The following is a 22208-nucleotide window of genomic DNA, read 5'->3' as shown; positions in this document are numbered from 1 at the left end:
ACAGCAACAGTTGAACACTTTAACCTGTGAATAATTTAGGAGTCCATTAATTATTAAACAGATTTCTAGATATCTGAAAAAGTCTTCTGCAAAAAGCAATCTGATAATCATTATTTAGTAATGTAAGCCTCTTGTGTCTCTATTTTATGCTCAATGATTCTTGAGCATAAAAGCAAAGGCAGTTCATGAGACACCAAGAAAAGATACTGCTCTTATCTGTCACTGTAAATAATTTCTACTTATCATCCCTGCTTATAGAGACATGGGCAATGACAGCTTTGGAAAACACGTGTAGCCAGTTAGTCCAGCAGCAGATCTCCTGCTGCCTGAGACTCTGCTTTAAATGACGGAGAGCTTTCAGATCCTAATTGCCATTAATGTTGACAGAACAGTGGCCATTTACAGAGAGAGGAGGTAGAAAAACTCCTGGAATGCTGACTTTAATGGACCTGTATCCTTTTTCTCTCTCCAAACATATTCAGGTGTCAGTATATCATCTGTTGCCCTAATGTTCTGCCCGACACAGCGTAAAAGTTCAAAATTCAAATGCATTAGCTTTTGGGGACTCACAGCTTAATTTCAATCTAAGGAAACAGGGCAATTCAAAAACGTCAGAAACGGTGGCTCTATAAAATTCACAAATGAGATGGTTAGTTTTGAAATGTCCTGAAGTGAGGAAACCCCTCCAGATCTATATGCCTTCCTTTACCATTATGGGCAATGTTAAAGAAAAGCAGGAGTATTGCAGTTTCCCTATTATCAGCTAAAACCAGATAGCTATTCTTCCCCAGGCCTACAGAATGATAAATGCTTGGGAAAAGCACTCAAGGTTACATAATTAGAACTGCCTCACATACAAAAATCTGTTGGGGAAGAACAGCAAGGAGCTTGGTAACAAATCTGAAGGATGTAATAGAGTATCTTGCTTTGCCATGTGCTTATTACTCCTATCCTTACGGTCGTTTAGATGCTTTCATTTCTCCCATAAATATTACCCTGTTTACCACATTCACTGCAATGCTTATTACCCAGTCTGCCAAATAACTGGCAGCAGGGATGCAGCATGCAAGGCAGCTTTATCTAAATGCTTCTTTTTGCCACATTTTGCATATGACATTCTTACTCAGTTTAAACACTGAAGATGAACAGAGGTTATGTCAAGAGTTTAGGTAATGAAGGCCGCTGGGAATGCCTGGCCTATGGACTCATTGATTGTTGCAGCTATGTATTATTTGTGGTGACAGTATCGAAAATCTCTTGCTCTCAGCATAAATGAATGAATTCGCATTCTGGCCAGCAGTTACTTAAATTAAAAGTTTAATTCAGCAGTGATTTATCTTTAAAAATTGGATGAAGGTGGTTTGTAGCACTTCTGAGAAGGACACAAATTCTTTTTATCTAATGATTTGCTGCCTTACTTCAGAAGAATGGTCTGTTTCCTGGGCTTCAATCCCTTCAATTACTCATATTGCATTATTTCCCTCAACTGGAGGCAAGTTTAGCCAGATGAATACCTATATTCTTGTCAAGACAGCAATATTCAGCCTGCTGCACATAAGTTTCTAACCACTTAATGAATTCAGTGCCATGAAGAATAAAAGATGAGGCCTGTTTTATAAGCCCACATACTATCTGATGCCCTAGATTTTCTGTCCTGTAGCTCATCACCTCCAGCCCCAAAGGCAACCAGTCACTGTGAGACCAGCAGTGGAGAGCTGAATGTAAGACTAGCCACGTTGCAGTGCCACATCTGCACATCGTCAGCTCTCCTCCTCCCCTGAGACCTCCAGACTCGTCTTGGGTAGGATTTCACAGAAACTTGGAAGGTCTTATAAGGTTCTTTCAACATCACAAAATATCACCAGATCAATCTGTGAATATCAATCTGTGAATGCTTTTGCCATTAACAAAAACAAGCCTGAAAAGTCACTTTTCATAAACAGGTTTATAAATTATGAACCATAATGATGTGTGACAAAGAAAAAAAAAAGCAAACCACAACACAACAGAACTATAAACCAAACTAACCACACTGCCTTCTTATCCTAGGGAAAAAGTACCGCATTCCTCCTTTACAACACCTCTAACAGTTGCCATTGCCTTTCTTGAAAATGCTCAGGCACCTAAAAATGCTAATGAGAACTGGACTGCTCTCACCTGGCTGCAAGCATAAGCAGAGCCTTTCTGCAGGCCATCATGTCCTGTAAGTTGCATGGAGCGACTCCAACAACATCTATGAGAACTGTCAGTGGTACCACTCCCTGAAGTGATGCTTAGAGAAGTTCCATGAGGAGGCATACAATTGAGAATGGGGTCCCTTCTTGTCCTGCCCAGGAAACCTGCCTTTTCAAGGGTAATTACTTAGAGGTACAGCTGAACTTGGTCCTCTCCATCCTGGTTGGGGGCACGCAGGGAGTCTGCAGGGTGCCTTGCGCAGATCATGCTTGGGAGTGGGGTGGGCAGAAACCTGCAGGCCCATTCCCTGTGTGGGCTACAAGAGAGCCTGTCTGGAAGAGTTCTGGGGACATGTGCAGTGACCCACTCAGAGCATGACCTACCTCACAGCTAAAACTCTGCTATCTGCTGTGTTTGATTCTCAGCTCCCATTTCAAAGGGCTGAAAGTCAATTCACCTCAAGCCATCTCAAGCCCATCTCCAAATGAATAATTCCTTCAAGTTTCTTTTAATCCATCCACAAACGGCACCACTCTTTGGCCTGTCATTACACAAGTGCCCTCTGAGAGCCTAGAGCAGGTCAGCATCCATGTGTACATGCATGTGCTGAGTGTGTGTGTGGTGGGACAGCTATTTGACCAGAGGCATCTCCCTCTGTCCTGGAAGAAGAAGAGCACCAAAGTTCAACTCCACTCGCTGTGAACTTCCACCAAGACAACTTTTGACAAAGGTCTCCTGAAAGGAAGATATGTGAATGCTGAAGATAAATAGACGCTGAGCCAGAAAAACAGTTTCAATATCCTTCACAAAGCAGCTCTTCTAACTTTTGGAGTATTGAATTTGAACAGGAAAGAGGCACTTGAAGAACGGTATTAATGTAACATTACATCTGATGCTTCAATTTTTGAAGTATTATTAAAGAATACTCAGGTGTCAACATGACCCATTGTATAACATCAGAAAATGGTGAGAACAGAGAGGAGAATCAATTTTTATAAAGCACATGTATCTCTCCACTGGTAAAAAAGGCTCAGTAGCCACTGCTGCACTCCCCCATGCATCTGTTTTGTTTGTAACTGTTACTGCAAAATCTCTGTGTGGTAACAGCATGCATATTTCGCATGTGAGCAAGATTTTATTCAGCAGAAAAGTTCAACTCATGAACACCCTTTACTCATGAAGATTTCCAATAAATTGAAAAGACAAGTAACAACTGCACAGCTGATTCTGCAGTACCACCACTAGCACTTGAATTGCCTCACCTCTAACCTGTACATCACACTATGACTTTGTACTTCAGAAAAATGTAATCAAAGCCAAGCATTCAGACAATTTTATCAGCGCTGCTGGATCCTTTTGGTGCTATGTGGCTCTGCAGATCAGCCTGTAATGATAATGAGAGTTTGAGTGTATGTATCTGTTAATAACAGAGGCAGTAACACTCTTACAGTGCTTTCAGTATAGAGCAACTCTCTCATCACTGCCCTTAGCCACCACACTGCATACAGTCTGATGACTTTGGACTGCAACACTGCAGGATGCTGGGGGCCAAAGGAAGACAACAGGCAAGAGGCTCAGAGTCTCTTTCAGCTCCTGACTTGCAATGTAGCCCCCCTTACACTGCTTTCCCCTGGCTATCTTTGCTCTCATAACCGCTTTGTTGGTCTAGATGGCAGAAGAAAAACAAGCTGTGGTCCTCCCCATCACTCTACTCTTGGCCATGGAAACAGGTGAAGCTGTGCCTGTCTTCCTGTCACCAGCAATGATGCAGGCATTCTTAATGCAGTCAGAGCTGGAGCGGAGAATTTACGGACCACATCAGTAAAAGTACCCAGCTCTTAGTAACACCAGCAGGAGATAATGCATCTCAAAATCTATGTCACTTAAAAAACACAGTTTGGGGGTTTGGGAAGGGTTCTTGCTCTTGTAGTTTGACTTCAGCATGGAGGGTGGGCAAGCAAGGGTCACAGTCTAGAGTATCTTGCTTGCACTGTGTTGATAAGGGGTGATGCCACCCCATCCACCCTGGCCAAGCAGATTAGCTGTGACTGCAAGAAATGCCTTTCATGCCGGTTTTCAAAATGGATTTTAGTGCAGTTTAACTGCCAGCATGAAGACCTCTTCTGTGCTGCCTACAATATACCAGGGTCTGGCAACCTTGCTAAAATACAGCTGTGCCTGGAGATTTCCTCACTGGCTGCAGTGCCCACAAGTTGGAGCAGTAATTGTGGAGAAACAAGTGGAGAAACTGTAGCAGCTCCATCATGTGCTTCTCTCACATGGAACAGTCCCCCTGCATGCACGTCCACTCTGCTCGTCTACTCCTGTCAAGCCTTATACCAGTCTAATTGAAGATGTGCCCATTGTTCCCTGCAATCATTTGTTTCTTTTCATAAACTATTCAGCAATGTTTGAAGAACATAAAACAGTTAGGACATCTTGCCTGGGGACAGACATCAGCAATCCAGCAATTCAGAGAAGGCAAAGCTGAAGGATGCTGTCACTATAGTACTTCAAATGGGCACCAGTGTCTCTCCTGACTCCTACCACACATCCAAAATGTGCAAAGAAGTAAGTAGGCACTGTGCACCCTGAACAGAGTGGCTACAGTTTATGCTATACTGACTCATCTGTTCTTTGCACCAGCTGTTCCTGGAAGGAGGTGCCATTGAATTGTTTCTCTCTTCCTCTGATGCTCTGGAAGAAAGACAGAGGGCATTTTAAAAAAATCTTGGCTTTTTAGCAAAGGGAACAGGGCTGGACTGTTTTGTATTGGCACTTGCTACCTTCTCATCCCAAGCCTTTTGTGCTACACAAGCATGGTACAAGTCAATACATGCTGAAATAATATTTACATTTGCTGGGAGCTGGGCTCATTACTGCTGTAATTTAGAAGATATAATCAGCCACCAGCAATTCAAAATATATTCAGTTTTCAATAAAGAGGCAATTTCTACAGGGCAATGACCATAAACGAAAGACAGTATATCCAAGAAGAACAAACAAAGCAGCCAATCTGTCAAGAATTTGCCTGATGTATCGTCACAGTTTAATTAAGGGGAAAAAACTTACTGTAAGAGACACGTGAGTAGGTAAACTGTCATAAAAAAGTGCTTCCTTTCCTTTGTGCATTAAAAATAATCTCCCTTTGTTTTGATTTACTGATGCACAAGCAGCTTGTGGCAAGTAATTCTCCACAATTAAATAGAGAGCTGAAAAATACGAGCCAAATCCATCCTATACACACTGGATACATTTGACTCTAGATGATCCCTGGGTCTTTCAAATCCACCTTAGTGTATCAGCTAAATATTTCCCACATATTTTGTGACCAGCAGGTGCTGACCTGAACCCAACTACACGCAACTCTCAGCTTTACTCCCCTGTCCCAGAGAGCTGCCATCAACCATTGTGGCTCTTCCCAGCCTCCTACTACACTGCTGAAGGCACCTGGCAAGCTGTGCCCTGGACCTGACAGACAACATCTCCTAGTCAAATCTAGTTTGTTCCACTTCCGCAGTTTCAGTGGAAGAGGAAAAAGCTTTATCAGTCTTTGGAGAACTGCTTCAATTTGAATAAACTGTTCTATCAGAGGTCTATTGTTTCAGCATGTCTAGGGATGCACGGCAGCCCCAAGGACGTTGCTTATACCAGTCAAAAACTTGGTATGGTATTATGGCCACATTAATCTGTTTTCACTGACTGAATGATCTGACTCGTGGCTAAATATACAACAAAAAGGTATTTAAATCCAAATATTTCTCTGTGGTTCTGGAAATCTACATATATGACCACCATATCTGCATAGGAGAATGAGAAAGCTAAGCCTGGTTACAAAACAAATGTTGTGCTATCTAGAGTACTTATTTTCTCAAATGTGAGTGAAGTCAGAAGAAACAATAAAACCTGCATTTTTCAAGACCATTGATTTCAGGGTGTAGTTTTCTCTAGTTAAATAATCAAAGATACCACAACACATATAAACAGACTGAGACTGAGAGCTGGCTTTAACCTGGTAATGTCCCACAAGTTAAAATATATCTAAGTGAATTTATCTCTTCTCAGAACATATATGTAAAATCATCACCCTCCATCATGCTGTTGTCCATCATCAGGTCTACATGCAGGCCCAGAAAGACTATGTAGTATGTGTATAAATATACATACCCGACTTGGGTACAGTCTCGATATGGCAGCACTGAAAATATGCTACAGAAGGATCTTCTGCTGCTGATAAGGACTATTCTAAAATATAAAAGAAAATAAAAGAAATCAAAGACTAAAATTTTAAAATCTCACCACAATAAGCAAAGCAATAGATATTACCATTGAGGAATTTGTAATCATAAAACTTCCACCACGGATATCTCACAGATAGGGAGAGTATTGTTGTACTGAGTCCTTACAGAAGTGCTGAAGCCTGTGCCACACCTTACACAGCAAACGGGTAGCAGAGTACCATCCCCTCTACAAGCTTCTAGGAAGACTATCTTGAATACAGTGTTTGGAATCCAGGATATATGTTTTCCTAGTGTAAGAAGTCCTGGTGAAGGGAGTCCACCCAGAGAGGCACGTAGCCGTTCTGACAACTCAGCACTATGGCTGAAACTAAACAGACAAATCCAATCAGCAAGCTGGGTGATACACACCAACAACCACCTGTGTTACACATCACAACTCTGCGGCTGACTAGGGAGTCTTCGTTTATAGGACAAGAATTTGCAGATGCTGCTCATGACCCTTCTCTGCAAAACCAAAGGACTCCCTTGATTTTCAGCTTCCTGTTCCTGAAATAGCCTGATTCAAAGACAAAGTTCCAGATAGCTATTATTAGATCCTTTTACTGTTTTCCAGGTTTCTCCTTGAGTCTTCTCCAGTTTTTCCCCATCATCCTTGGTCTCTGGGCAGTATCACTGGCCTCATCAGTTGCACAGATGGCGGATATAAATATCACATCTTTCAGTCTTACCTTTAAGATCAGTGTCTAGCCCTGATGACTCGCCAGCCTCTGTGCTCAGTAATCACATCAGCCCTCTTGGTTATGATGAAGCATTGACACTCAGGCATAACTGGCCCCACAGCTCCTCATCTCTTCTCCACCAGCACCATGTCTATCTCAATCACTAACTGTCAGGGCTGAATACCCTTGTAAGCATGGCTTGCCTTCACTTTTTACAGGCAGGTACCTCAAGATTTGGCTATATGAATGTACACATCATCTGCCTGCACAGACTTTCTCAGAACCCAGGCCACTCTTAACAGAAAATGCCTGTTTTTTTTAACCTGTCTCCAAATTTCTGCATCATCTGCAAAGTCACTATGTGGCATTAAAGTAAATATCTTAGAGCAATTGACCTGTCTCACTATTACCTTCAGCCATCAAGCTCTAACGTATCATTAAGCAACATCAAAATAACCTCAAGGTCAAGACCCACTTTCCAAAAGCTGCATTGGCTGCCAATAGGTACATTATTATTGTTTTGGGAGATGCAGATTACCAAGAAGCCAAGAGAAGTTTGATCAAGATGTAAGATATAAAATGCCAGTAAATAACTGATTTTTTATAAATGTACCTTTCTTTATTACCTTCAGGTAATAATCATGCAATTGTACAAGACACACTAAAAAGATCCTTCTTCTCAACAGGCTGCATCTTTTGAAATTCCTGTAAGACATGGTGATGGCAATTTGTTCCATATTCTAATCTGATTAGTGTAGAATGCATTCATGCTTTACCTTTCTAAAAAATTTCACTTGTGGTCCAAATGCTAGGAAATACTGCTAGGTTGGTTGTCAGGGTATTATGCTTCCTTTCTCTGCTCTCCAACACTGATTTTTCTGATGTCTGCCACATATCTGTATGTGAGGATTTCACCTGAATTTTTCATCCTTTTTCCTACACTGGTCAAAGTTGGACAGCAAATCTTAGCAAGTTATTTTGTTCTGTATTGTCCAAAATCCAGCATGTGCACACATAAGTCTCATCCCAGTTATGCTGTTATTAAAACATTACTTCCTTAAGAGATTGGCTTAGTCATCATTCTTGGAAAAGGTTTAGATCTCCAACACAGCTGCTGCACGTAATGCTTGGAACAATGCAATGATCAATTTTCCTTCTGGATCACTCTGTTATAGCTTTTTTCTTCCTTAAAATCATGTTTAAAAGCAAAGTGGTATTTACCCTTCAATAAAGGAAAGTTTCTAATAATAAACACACATAGAGCATTAGGGAGTTCTCCTGCAGCAGATAAAGTGTGATTTCATTGTCTGTCTGAATGCTGTAACATCCCTTACCTATGGTAAATATCTCAGATCCTGTCCGGTGGTCTCATGGTGCAGCAGGAAGTTATAGAACAGTGAGGAATAATTTTTCACATTTGAGAAAGGCAATCTGCAAGCAAAAAACCCTAGCACATGATTAATTTTGTGTTTGCCACTGCTTTTTGTTGAATGGTTGCAAATCACAACAGCTTGCCTGTTCACTGGAAGCCGTGTTCGCTGATGTATGAAACTTGGCACAGATTTTGAGGCTGACATCAGAAAGTATCTTTGAATTTGGAAACCCACAGTACCCACTAAGTGTATTCCCCCCCACTTCCTCTGGTTGCTTCTGGAAATACAGCTCTTCCACTCATACCCTATGTCTCCCATAAAAAAAAATCAAAACCCAACTCTTAATACTTGAAGAAAAACAAACTGGTGCTTCCATGTCCACAAGCAAAGACAACAGTGGGACATTGCCACAGAAAATGTGCTGTGTGTATCAGACAGAAACAGACGAGAAAGGAAATAAAACCCACCAGCTCAGCCTCTAGTTTTTTTCAAATTTCTTTCCCTTGAGATTCAAGTATTGCCTCCCTATCCATAAACTGGAGGACATTCTTTAAATAAAGATCTCCTAGGCAGAGCAGACGAGGAGCTCGTGGCCTTCACTGCCAGGATGCCACAAAACCTCATCTGTAGAGCTGCTAAAAGAGTCTGGTGGAAAATAGCCTTAGGAGCTGCAGTAGAGGAGAAGCAGGGAAGACAGTGCTAAGAAGCTCATCTATTACAGGCGATTTTATCAGGATGAGGAGGTTGATGAGACCTACAGGCAGCTGGGAGCAGCCTCAAAATCACAAGCCCTGGTTTCATTTGCTGGAAGGCCTACATGGCTAGTCACTTACAGTCCAGAAAGTTCCTTCGGTGCATTGATGATAACTTTTTGATGCAAATGGTGGATATGCCAACTAGGAGAGGAACAATGCTGGATCTTGAACTCACAAAAAAGCAGGGTCTGGTTGAAGTAGTAAAGGTTGAGGGCAATCTTGGCTGCAGCAACCACAAGACGGTGGAGTTCAGGATCTTGTGAGGTAGGAACAGAACACCAAGCACGATCACAACCCTGGACTTTAGCAGGGCCAATTTTCAAGCAATTGCTAGGGGACATCCCTTGGGACAGGGTACAAGAAGGTAAAGGAGCCCAAGATAATTGGTCTGTCTTCAAGGATCACTTTTGCCAAGCTCAGGATCAGAGCATCCCAGTGGGTAGGAAATCAAGAAGGGGAGCCAGGAGACCTGCATGGTTAAATAAGGAACTGTTGGGCAAACTCAGTGGAACAAGAAAGTCTACAGATCATGGAAAGAAGAGATGGCCACTTGGGATGAATATAAGGCTGTCATCAGAGGATGTAGGGAGGCAACTAGGAAATCTAAAGCCTCATTGGAGTTGTGCCCTTCAAGAAAGGTCAGGGACAAGAAGGGCTTCTTCAAATATATTGCAGACAAAACTAACACTAGAGGCCATGCATGCCCACTGTTGAATGAGGCGGGTGCCCTGGTGACAGAGGACACAGAGAAGGCAGAGTTACTGAATGCCTTCTTTGCCTCTCTCTCTACGTCTGGAGACTGTCCTCAGGAGCCCCAGACTCCAGAGGAAGTCAGGTTAAAGGAGGAGTTTTGTTTGGTTGGTGAGGACTGGGCTAAGGATCACTTGAGCAATCTGGATGTACATAAATCCATGGGCCCGGATAGGATGCACCTGTGGATGCTGAGGGAGCTCGTGGAAGTCATTGCTAAACCACTCTCCATCACCTCCAGTAAGTTGTGAAGAACAGGAGAGGTGCCTGAGGACTGGAGGAAAGCAAATGTCACTCCAGCCTTCAAAAGGGCAAGGAGGAGCCAGGTAACTACAGACCAGTCAGCCTCACCTCCATCCCTAGAAAGATGATGGAATGACTTATCCTGGGTGCTGTCTCCAGGCATTTAAAGGACAAGAGGGTCATTAGAAGCAGTCAACATGGTTTTACCAAAGAGAAGGAATGTTTGACTAACTTGATAGCCTTTTATGAAGATGTAACCAGGTGAATAGATGGTGGTAGTGCAGTGGATGTAGTTTATCTTGATTTCAGTAAAGCATTTGACACCGTCTCCCCCTGCATCCTCACAGCAAAACTGAGACAGTGTGGGCTGGATGATCAGATAGTGAGGTGCTGAAGAGAGTTCAGCACAGGGCTACCAAGATGATGAAGGGAAGGGGGCATATCTCTTATGATGAAAGGCTGAGGGAGCTGGGGTTCTTTAGCTTGGGGTGACTGAGGAGTGACCTCATTAATGTTTACAAATATGTAAAGGGTAGATGTCAGGAGGATGGAGCCAGGCTGTTCTCAGTGATGTCCAGTGATAGGACAAAGGGCAACGGGTACAAGGTGGAACATAAGAGATTCCAAAGAAATACAAAGAAGAATTTTTTCACTGTGAGGGTGACAGAGCACTGGAACAGGCTGCCCAGATGGGTTGTTGAGTCTTGTTCTCTGCAGACATTCGACACCCTCCTGGGTGAGTTTCTGTGTGACCTACTCTAGTTGGTCCTGCTCTGGTAGGGGGGTTGGACTAGATGATCTTTTGAGGTCCCTTCCAACCCTTAAGATTCTGTGATTCTGTGAAAACAGCAATTTATTCAGAGGCTTGATGATATACATGGAAAATAAAAAAAAATCTGAGCACTTGTAATGGTTTGCTATAACAGCAAGTCCAGAAACTTGTCACAAAGTACGTTTTGGAGAAGAAAGTGTGGTGAAAGCCCACTCCTGTTTAAGATAATTGCATTATCGTCCATGGGAGAAACGCATTTTCCTAGATTTCAACTCTTCAACAAAGGACAAAATGATCCTGAACGAGCTATCTCTGAATCAGAAACTGCTTGAATCAGAACGAGTTTATGTGCCCTGATTGTCATTGTGCCACCTAGACATATTTAAAATTGCTTCATGAAAAGGTTTTCACTCTCACATTTCATCAAGTTGTACTAATTACTACAGTTCAGAGCAACCATTATTTTGCAAGAGAGCTCTGACAATGTGCAACTACCTGAGATGGTAAAAGCTAATCTTCCAATTTCTGTAATGAGGTGTATGCTATGAAACCACAGTAACTTACTGAGAACAAAGCTCTCAACAGAATCACTAACTCACTTGACTTGAAGAAGAGTAATGTCTGTTTTCGTTAATGTCTGCCTATGTTTGATGGCATTGCACCAAAAGTCTGCGATCGGGCTATGTGATACGGATCCTATCTACCATATCCCTATAGAATACCATAGCCCCTTTTCTCATACCTGATTCATGATGCTTGACTACACCAGACGTCTGTTGTTGTGCACACAAAGGTGAACACGCAAACCTCCATCATTTTGGAGTCTTCCAAGTTCAAGTTGGGGCTACTGGAAGGTGGCTGAGCATAATTGTGAACTCTGATGATGCTGCAAATAGTCAGTCTCTTTAGAGCGTGAGGAGCTGTGAGCAGTTTTCCTCGCTGTGATACCCCTGGTCACAAGCCAGTGAAATCATTACTGAAGGTGCTAGCTGTTTTAAAGCCCAACTATCAAAATGACCACTGAGAAACATACTCTGTGTAGATGTTTTCAAAGCCAGGTTACTTGTTCGTCGAGGTAAGGGAAAGGTTGACATACTGCAATAGAAGGGCTAGGGGTTTCAGAGAGAGCTCAGAGCTCCAGTCTGGTTCAGTGCCTCCATCCTGCACAACCACTCACAAGCTGCCTGGGATGTGGCCCCAGGCATGGGAAGGAGCCCTAGGAGGGTCTTCTTTACATTGCTATACCTGTGTTTCTCCATGCCACAAGGAAACAGGGAGGGCACCAGCTTTAAATGTCTTGAGGTACTCAGAAATTCTGCTGCTTTTACAATGAGCACATAAAGCAGATCCTCCTGAATTTCTGGAGGTCCTTTTCATCTAGTTTGCCTGTTGACTTTAGTGACTGCAACAGCATCCAGACCCCTTGGAAAAAAAAGGGTATGTGTTCAGATTACTTCCTACTAGACTTAGCTCATGTTAGGGGTGACATAAAGCACAGAATTTGCCCTTTATTTTTTGTTAATATCACTGTGGCTCTTCATCCACAGGACAAAAAGCATTTTCTGTGTATCTTATTCTTACTATATCTGTGTTCTAGAGAAAGAGATTTTTATTATGATCGTGGAAATATTCTCAAAAACTATGTCTGCTGATAAGATGTCAGCTCACTCTTTTCTTAGCAAGAAAAATACTCAAGTTATATTATCAGATGTAGTGACTAACATATAAACTAAGGCAAAATATTAGGAAATATCCCACAAATACTTTTTAGCAACAGATGGAGAAAAGAGTTCACAAGTCAGGTATTTATGCACTTTTCACAGGTAATATTAGTACAGAGTTTATAGATTTTATACAGGCATCTCAGAATTTACTTGTTCTCATGGAATTTGCGTAATACTTTATGAATAAATGCCTTTTCCTAGAAGAAATTCCCAGAGTGAACACATATTTATGTACAAAACAGACTAAAACCAGAGGGCTGCTTTTCAGTGCTTGATTCCACATGTATTTGTTGTAAGGACAATAATCAGCGGCTAGTCAGACAACAGTTATGTCAACAGTTCTGCATGCGTTTGTTTGCTACAAAAGCTGTTTCTAAAAAGCTGTGGTCTCTCAAGAGCCACCTTCTGCAATGTCTACGTTGATTGCTACCTTTCACTTCATTTAATTGCATGTGTGAGAAAAAACAAGGACAATTTTGCTCGAGGCAAGGAATACTTACCAGAATCCAACCCACAAAATCTGCAGTTCAACATAACATCAGAATCTCTACTGACCTGGTTCCCCATCGGATGAAAACCACAGGCTATGCACACAAACTGGTCCTCAGTACCAATGTGTACATGGCTCTTGCCCACGGCAGTTGTATGAGAATCAGCTCTCAGTGGGATGGTTTAGTCTATATGCAACCTGTTCAGGTAATCTTATGAAAACCTATTCAAGTTTGGAAGGGCAGGTATAAGATCATGAGGCACTTGGGGAAATAGTCTTTGGAAAAAAAAATAAACAGAGAGGACAAGTGTCTTCTTTGTAACTGGGAGGAGCCAGTTTCACTTCTGAGCTCGGTGATACTGCAGTAAAGAACCTATTTTGCTGATGAAAACAGAACAACAGACATTGTGCCTTTGCAGTAAGGGAAGTCCTGTCTGACTGCTGTTGTACAGGTCTCACCTCAGGGTAGGGCGCAGCTGTGGCTCCCCAGGAGGCCCTCTGCCTGTCTCTCCCTCAAAACAAGGATCCCACTCCTCACCATGCCACAACCACCCCCAACTGCGCCTTTACCAACCAGCACCTTGCATCGGGGACAACACAACAGCATGATCTGGATCTGTCATGTTTAGAACTGATCTTGTAAAACTCAAGATCATCTTAACACCTTTCCCTGAAGCTGTTTGCTTGAGTGATTTGTCCAGTAAACCTCCTGCCACAGGCAGTCCTGACAGCCCAGCTAGCTTGACGCCTACCCTGACACCCACGAGTAGATATGGAAATGTCATTCAGCCATTGCTAAACTTGTTCCCAGCAGCTTCAGCCATGAGACTTTCTCACACTTAGTACCTCGAAGAAATGTAACCAGATTATGCCTAGTTGTACCCTGATTTTCATTTTATGCATTACTGTATTGTGGACATAGATGTCTTAAAAATCCAAGGCCTAGAGCTTCTGCTGACTCGTACTTCATCCAAGGAAAGAGAATGCATTGCAGCCTGCACCTTCATGGACTACTTTAATGCCCATTCCTGTACATTCAGTTAAGTGACAATGGTACACTGTGCTCTTGCATGGGGATGCTGACCCAGTCCTCTGCCCCGCATCCTGTGGGTTGCCTTTGCAGAAGCAGCCTTTGGATGCACAGTACCTGCCATTTCTGGTATCGTGTTGCCGCATGTTCTTGATAAAATGAACCTTCTTAAAGTTCTTTGGTCTGGGTGATCCTGAGAGTGTCCTACATCTGAAAAATAAATCAGTGGGGAGGGTGGGGGGAAGGAGCAGGGAGGGAGAAAAAAAAGTACTTAGTTCCCTGCTGTACAGCCAAGAAGTCTACACAAAAGCAGGAAGGAAAGACAAGACAAATGATTCCAGTGTTACGAATCAGCAAGAACAATAAAGACAATAAGTCTGGAAATGTGACAGCTGAAATTAAAAAATTATTTAAAAGAAGAAGAAGAAATGGCACCCCCTCGATGCAAAAATCCCACATCAGAAAAAAATCTCAGCAAAATCAAACTTCCTGTTATCTGCCATGACAGCTTAGCACAAGCTTTCAGAGGAAAAAAACATTAAACTCAAACAAAATCTGGTAAATATGCATTTTTCCCACCTCAGACTGACACCTACACTTTTGTATGCTCCTCAGTTATTGATAAAGCAGCCATTGAGGAATGTTCCTTCTTGGTTTAATTTTAGAAAGATTTAAAATATCTCATTTGCAAGGATAATTCCTATTTGCTTTTAACTCTAAATACTACTTTGTACATTCCTGACAGCACAGAGAACAACTGAAGTTAAAATAAATTACCTCAGGAAAAAAAAATCTGTCTTCAAAACATTAATCCTTAAATCTATTTTACATCTGAACGCTCTTTTCAAATTGCAGTTAGAGAAAGAAATTGCCAGAGGGAGGAGAGATGAGACAAACAGCAAAATCTCCCCTCTCGCCTTCCAGCCTTGCTCCTTTTAATCAGCTGAAACCACAAGGCATGTGAAAGCTTTCTCTGTTCCATCTCAGTGTTGTTTTACTGCAAGGCACAGCACAGCACGCAGGCACTGGAGATAACTCCAGCGTTGGCTGCATGACCGAGGCTGCTGGACCGCAGCCGCGGCATTCTCCATGGGAGTTAAGGGACAAGCATCCTCCACTGCCACGTGGGACTGGCACAGTCCCTCTGCCTTGAACTTCTCTAACCTATTTTTCCCATCCTCTCCTATGCACAGGCAGAGTTCAGCAAACCAGGAAGTGCTTTTGCTGGACTGAAACCACAGATCATTAGTCCCAAGACACCAGGGACCGCCAATTCTCATTGCTGTATCTAAATGCCCTGCGTGGACACAGCCCAAGGAGGGGACCCCATCACTTTGTCATTTCTGCCTAGTCTCTGACCTTGGGACTCTCTCACCCTCTGGTTCAAAATAGTCTTTGTTAGCTCTTCACAGGAAAACGTCACCAAGAGAGAGGTTCTACCAGTAACACTGCAAATTAGCATGTAAAAATACTGCCTCACAAACCATCATTTGTGTATCTTTTGCCAATTATACGTGTTTGAACCATTTATGAGGATGCTTCATAATATGCTGGTAAGCATTCAACAATAAGCTTGGTAAAAATAATCAAGCCTTGGTAATTGGCCAGTCGATACATCCTCTGCTATTAAGTCTTTGCTTTGAAGTGTGGAGAGACAGCCAATCTGCCTGTGGATAAACAAGGCTATAAGCTAAACATCAATATAAACCAGTTGAATTACAGGTCCCAAGATAAAGAGACATTCAAAACCAAGCTGTTGCCTTGTCAAACAGGTGACCTGGAAGCATACCACACACAGGTCAGATTACTGATCAGCCTGCTTCTGAACTGTTAATCAGTTGCTACATTTTCCATCACCCTAGAGGACTGCCTAGTGACTAGTCCCTGGAGAACCTGTGGCCTCCTAGATGCAGAAAAACTCCCCACACTAAAGCTGTTGATATAACAAGGACAGAGGCAAATTTATTAGTGAGGCAGCAGTCATAAACCTACCAGACAACACAGAGACACAGTAACACTGGTTACCAAAATAAGATCATGTGTGCTGAGAGAACAAACAATAAAAATCCATAAAAAATAATACTATTAAAAATATTAGCTGTCAAAGCTTACTTTATTAAACCAGATGTATAACCTAAAGCCAGGAGATGTAATTAATGTCACCTACCGCCTTGCAAAGTGGGTGAGGTTTCACTTTACCCACTATGAAGAATAACTTAACATGAACATCCAGTCACTTTCCAACATGCACAGGGACAACAAGTCTGTCTGTGCACGTGCCTTACAGACAAGGAACGAGAGTACATAAAATTACCTGCGTAGTGGGGCATTTTCCTCAATGTCCTCCAGAGTCTCCAGAGAAGATCGCTGGGAGATTAGCCGACGTCTGTAGCGAAAACAGAACACAAAAGAACAGAACCACAGATTAGAGGGCATCAGAAAGTCCTCAGAGCAGTTATTTAGTGAAAGCTCACTAACTGCTGTTCTGGCCTTTGGCTTACGATAGCAGAGCTATACCTTTGGACATTAACCAAGTTTGTGCTTCTGCGTACCTTACTGAATCAATTTGATCCCAATCAGAAACAAACTTAATCCATACAAGCTTCTACAGCAAAACAGAAGCTGAAACCTCCCAACAGCTCCTCCTCAGTTTGTGCTTTCAGGTTTTCCTTCCTTCAAGGGTTTAACACCCACTTAACACCAGTCCTACATTTGCTGTGGTATAGCTTGCAAAGTTCTTTGATAAAACAAGTACAGTGCTTTGATAAAATAATGCAGGTATAGATCTACAGAGACTGCCTGTCATTCACACTGCCATGGGGTACCTTTTGCCCTTTGCCCTTTTTACTAAATAAACAACACTTGTTTCTCAGTGATGTGCATCTCATCACTCATGTGAGGAGAGACTCAAGAGTGATGAAAGATGACAGGGCCAGGAGAACTGGGCACAAAATAGCAGTTTAAAAGGTAGCTCTGACCATATCTCTAAGCAGCACAGATGAGTTTATTCTTGTTTTAAATCAGTAAGATCCTTCCTCCATCAAAGTAAGGAAATCTTAGCATTTGAAGTTCTCCAACTGTTTCAGAGGGCAGGAAAGAAGCCCTGGTACAGGCTTGGTTTTAGCAGCAATTGCCGCTGCACAACCTCCAAACACCCAATGACAGAACAAAATGAGGAGCTCCACAGGCACATAATGAAGAATTAAGCTGGCAGTCACCAAAACAATGCTGTTGGTGAGTGTAAAGTATCTGTGATAGTCAGTGAAGCAAAGGCATCATGCCACAGAAGTCAGCTGCAGCATCCAGTGCTCAGTCAGCACCCATCGCTCTTAGAGGCCATTGCCAAGCTGCACAGTACTGTACCAGTGATTTTATGAGTATGAGCTTAAATGATAGAAGTTCTCATAGACTACCACTATTTTTTCCCTAACTACATTATCCTTCCCAGTGAGCTGCCTTACTTCCTTGATCTGCAAGTAAAGAGTTTCCAGAATCTCAATGCATTATGAGCACTCCCGTGCTTGGAATGGTGCTCAGTAATTTATTCCTGGGCTGTGTTTTTATAATAAATCGTCTTCTCTGATGCTAGCGTAAGCAGTTTCTTATCCTTCTTGCAATTTGCTTGCCCCTCCAGTTGTGCTGCTACAACTGCTCCTGCAGCTGTGCCACAAATCTGATTAGTGAAATGACTTTCAGTTTAAAATAACCCTGAGGTTCAGTGATTCAGTTTACTACTGGTTCAAACAGCAGATTTCTATCACTAAGCCTCAGACAACACATTTCAGGATTGTTTCAATGTTTACGCAGATTTTGTGTACTTAGATAATCATTAAAAACCCTCAAACAATCTATACAGCAACTAAGTGTGAAGCATGATCCTCTAGGGAAAAATATGCTAAACTAAATCCCGTCAGGCTTTGTCTAAGCTAGAAAATTTAGAAGATCTGGTGCAAGATAGGATAGACCTTCAAAATGCTAGGAAAAAATTGTCTTTCAAGGTGTGCTGAATTTGCTGGCGTAGATAACGAAGAAGAGACCAAACATCCCTCCTGCGCTCAATGGCTACATCCACAGTCAGAGGACTCACAGATGTTCTTAAAGGGAGAAATACACAGAGCTCTCCCTCCATTTTCAGTTACATTGGTCCACAAGTAGAAGTTGGAAGTCTCAACCAGCACCACTGATAAAGCTGATGACAGCTATTGCTTCTTAATACCTCTTTATATGACATCAGCTTAGTAACACTTCAATGATGGTACCCTCCTATCTTGTGGTGTTACAACACCAAAAGCATTCTTTGCATGCTGTTGGTCACAGAGAGATAAACAACAGTCCAACTGTGTCACCTTCTTCATATTAAATTCATCAAACTAGTCACACAGCACTTCCCCTAGATTCCTGTTAAGATGCCGTAAGGTGCTTGTATGACACCAGATGTATATGCCAGCCACCACTGCAAACCTACTCCAAGCCTCTTCTCACCCAAAGTTATGCACTATCCTCAACTTCATTGCCAGTGGCTTGGCAGAGATGAGTTTGAATATCCTACATTTGCATCTGTTATTAAGGCAGATGCATTGGTTGGCAGAAGTACACACAACTGCATTGCACCAGCTCCAGGGCAGCTTTAAAACTGGTCATCCAGCTGCCTGATGACTTTCAGTTTCCTCTGGCTTCCCTTGCTGGCCACAGCTTCTTAAAGCCAGCACAAGGGATGCTGCATCCTGGTTTTTGCTTGCTAACCTTGAATGCAACACAGGCTGGAAGGGAATTGCTGCCACCCTTCTGGGCACAGAAGACCTCACAGTAACTTTCACTGATAGTAATTTTGCAGTATGTTGGGGACCTAACATCGCAAGTGAGTCTTGCACAAAGGAGGGGAAGCTCTTTGTTCACTCAGGCTTAGGAGAGGAGCACTGACACCAGAGCTCCCTCTCAACTATGAACATCATCATGACTCTGGATTAATTTGTCCATGAAGGTAGGAGGAAAGCAGATAAACCCCTGAAATCACCAGTAATGAAACAGCATGGGTCACACAGAAACCTGCAGTTATATAAATGGGGACTGCCCCAGCTCAATCATCTCCCTGTGCTGGCATCAGTAGCAGTGAGAGCAAGCATATCCAGTCCAGCACTCATCCCAGCTGAAAACTGTCACATCTTTCACCTCCCCCTAAAATCATTGGTTTTCATCAGTTCAGCTCCCTGCACAATCACTGGAGCAATGGTAAGGTGGATTTGCAGCAACTTTGCTGAAATTAGTTCCTACTGGATGGGAACTGCACCCTGTTTTCACTGCAGTATGTGCAATTATTCCACTTTATCTTAGATCTTTATTTCAAGGCCTAATTAAGATGACCTAAATACCAGAATTTTATAAGCTTTCCACAGCTGGATATTATACCAGAAATGCCAACTAATGAACCTACCTGCTGTGAATCGAGTCACATCCTGTGCTATATACATAGGAAAAAAAACCCCAGTTTTGGAAAAGCAAAACTTTTGAAAGGGTGTTCCCCAGAATATAAGCAAAACTCATTGGTTTCATTAAAAATTAATGGCCTCAACTAGTCTTTAATATTTAAATGAATTTATCATCTTTCTTTCTCCAGGACAGCAGTCAGGGCTTGTCTACACTATTTCTAAAAGGGTTATTTTTTGGAAACTGATTAAGGTGCTATAGCAACTGGTATATATAGACAGTTGCATTTAAATAACCCTGACTGGTTTCTATCACACATTACCATCAGTCTGATGTGCAGCTGTGTTGATAATTATTTTATAATTTAAAATGTCCTATTTCAATAATAATTAGGGGAAAATCCTTCTATTGTTAAGAGAGTATCTATACGCAGACCAAAACAGAAAAGCACTGTGTGACTCATACAGGATTCAAGGCTTTGGGATAACTCTTAAGGCAGATGTGTTTTCAGTATAAAATGCTTTAAAATTTGTGCAGAGTTAAGTGTCAGACAGCTAACAGACACTAAAACACAACTGCCTTTCATAACAAAATTGAAGATGTTTCAATAAAAATTTTAATTTCTCCTAGTTCAAGGTAAACCTTAAAAAATTTTCTCCTAGTTTAACTACTACATCTTAGGTATATCAAGCTGACTCCTCTCTCCCCACACCCCCATGCACACAGTTTGGCTCTGGAAAGATGATGGCCTCCTAGTTCTAATGGTAAGCCTCTATAGGGTGTTGTTGATCATAGTCTCATGCAACTTACCGATTTTTTGGTTAGAATCACTTAATACCACTTTCCCTTAAACAGCTAGCTAAAAGGGTTGTTGTTGGTTTTTTTTTTCTCTTTCCTCTCTGTTCGCTTTGCAGTTGTTACACGAGCTCAGAAATAACCAATACCCTACAACCAAACTCTAAGCCCAGTCCAAATGAAGAGATTAGAGATATTTGATGCTCTGCTATTTTAAACGGCTGTTTTATAAGATATTCATGACCCTGTTTGCATACTGGATTTATCTTTGATCAGCTGGCTGAATCTCTGTGGAGGTTTCTTGAAATCTAAAATGTTGTCTCCGTTTCCCCCTCCAAAGTCAGATTAATATGAGGCTCAGTTGCAAAAATGAAAAAAAAATACAAAGACAAAAAAAGAAATAAAATTCAAGGACAAATAAAATAAATCAGGTCTGTAATCAAAAACCCAGCAAATAGCTAAAGTGAGCAGACTGCAAAAAGATTCACTATAACCAACCCATCAATCAGTGGAAAATTATCATTGCTGTCAATTGATGCAAAATATTCAGCACAATTATATTACACATAAAAAAATCTTAAGTCCCATAGACGGGAGGTGATAAAGAAATGGAGCTGCAATCAGAACACTAGATAAATTCATCCAGGAAGGAAGGAAGCCAATGATAATCCAAGAGATAAGGAAAAAGAAATCCATGTGCAATGACTTTCTAGCACAGCTACAAAACCAAGAAGAAAAAGCTGCCTTTTAAATACGTTTAATTTTTGTGAAAGCTGTGGACATAGATCTCCCCCGCTTCTGTTAAAATTATAACCTACAACAGCTGAAGCCAGTAGCCACTCTCTCCCAGAACAAAACCACCTTTCAGGACAAGCTTCTCTGCTTTGTCTGGGACAGCTGAATCTCTTTAGAGATTGCAATGACGATGGGACACATGAACGCTAATCATCTGAATATCTGCTGACTGCAAGTTCTCTGATGGGAGAACTTGGGACGGCAAAGATGTTTCAGTAGCTGAAGACTGTTGGTAGTTCACATGTCCACTGGGTCACTTCTTCCCTTCAGCTGGCCAAAGAAAATGAATGTGCATGAAAAAGAGCCATAGCGTAGAAACATCAGAATTCTTATCTTCTGGTCACAACCACATTATTCATATTGTGGCTTGGCACTTGGAAAATTTCAAATTCATTATTTTCACTGTGCCTTCATCACAAAAGATGTCTCCTATGTGCAGGAAGACCTCAAGAAGGGGATTGGAAAGTCATTATAAAACTTGCAACAGTGGGGAATGAGATCAGGATGCCTATAAGGATACCTCAGGGACTGCCTACAGGTCTAAGTGGAGGGTTTCCTCTTCCATTCATACACCCCTCCGTAAAGCCCAGCTCCTGACTTGAAGAGGAGAGGCTGCACAAAAGCCAACCTACTCCTTTGCTAACATGCTCTGGATGTGCAGCTCCCATAGGTCAAACCAGGCAGAGCATCACCGTAAGCAACCCTAGGGCTGTTTTGCCGTTGTGCTTCATATTGTTCCCTCCAGCACCAAAATGGCTTGAATGGTAAAAGGAAAACAAGGAGAGTATTCAGTGAGATCTAAGATCAGGCTTCTACGTGCCAGAATGGGGAAAAATAATATGAAGAAAAAAAATTAAATATGACAAGTAAATACATATATACATAGAATCATAGAATGGTAGGGGTTGGAAGGGACCTTTAG

General features: G+C 42.0%; 1 protein-coding gene across 1 annotated transcript in view; it reads right to left on the bottom strand.

The window, feature by feature from the left end:
* The window catches only part of CABLES1 (Cdk5 and Abl enzyme substrate 1), a 76761-nt gene that overhangs the window by 22319 nt on the left and 32234 nt on the right, over nucleotides 1–22208 (bottom strand). The window contains exons 2-4 of the mRNA XM_061995535.1: nucleotides 16587–16658; nucleotides 14390–14482; nucleotides 6343–6420 (exon numbers count right to left, since the gene is read on the bottom strand). Of these exons, the coding sequence (XP_061851519.1) occupies nucleotides 6343–6420; nucleotides 14390–14482; nucleotides 16587–16658 (243 nt within the window). The remainder of the gene's footprint in view (nucleotides 1–6342; nucleotides 6421–14389; nucleotides 14483–16586; nucleotides 16659–22208) is intronic.

This window comes from Colius striatus, chromosome 4, assembly GCF_028858725.1.
Source record: "Colius striatus isolate bColStr4 chromosome 4, bColStr4.1.hap1, whole genome shotgun sequence".
Classification (NCBI taxonomy): domain Eukaryota; kingdom Metazoa; phylum Chordata; class Aves; order Coliiformes; family Coliidae; genus Colius; species Colius striatus.
Note: the sequence above shows the minus strand (reverse complement) of the source record. Positions and strands in the feature narration are given on the sequence as shown.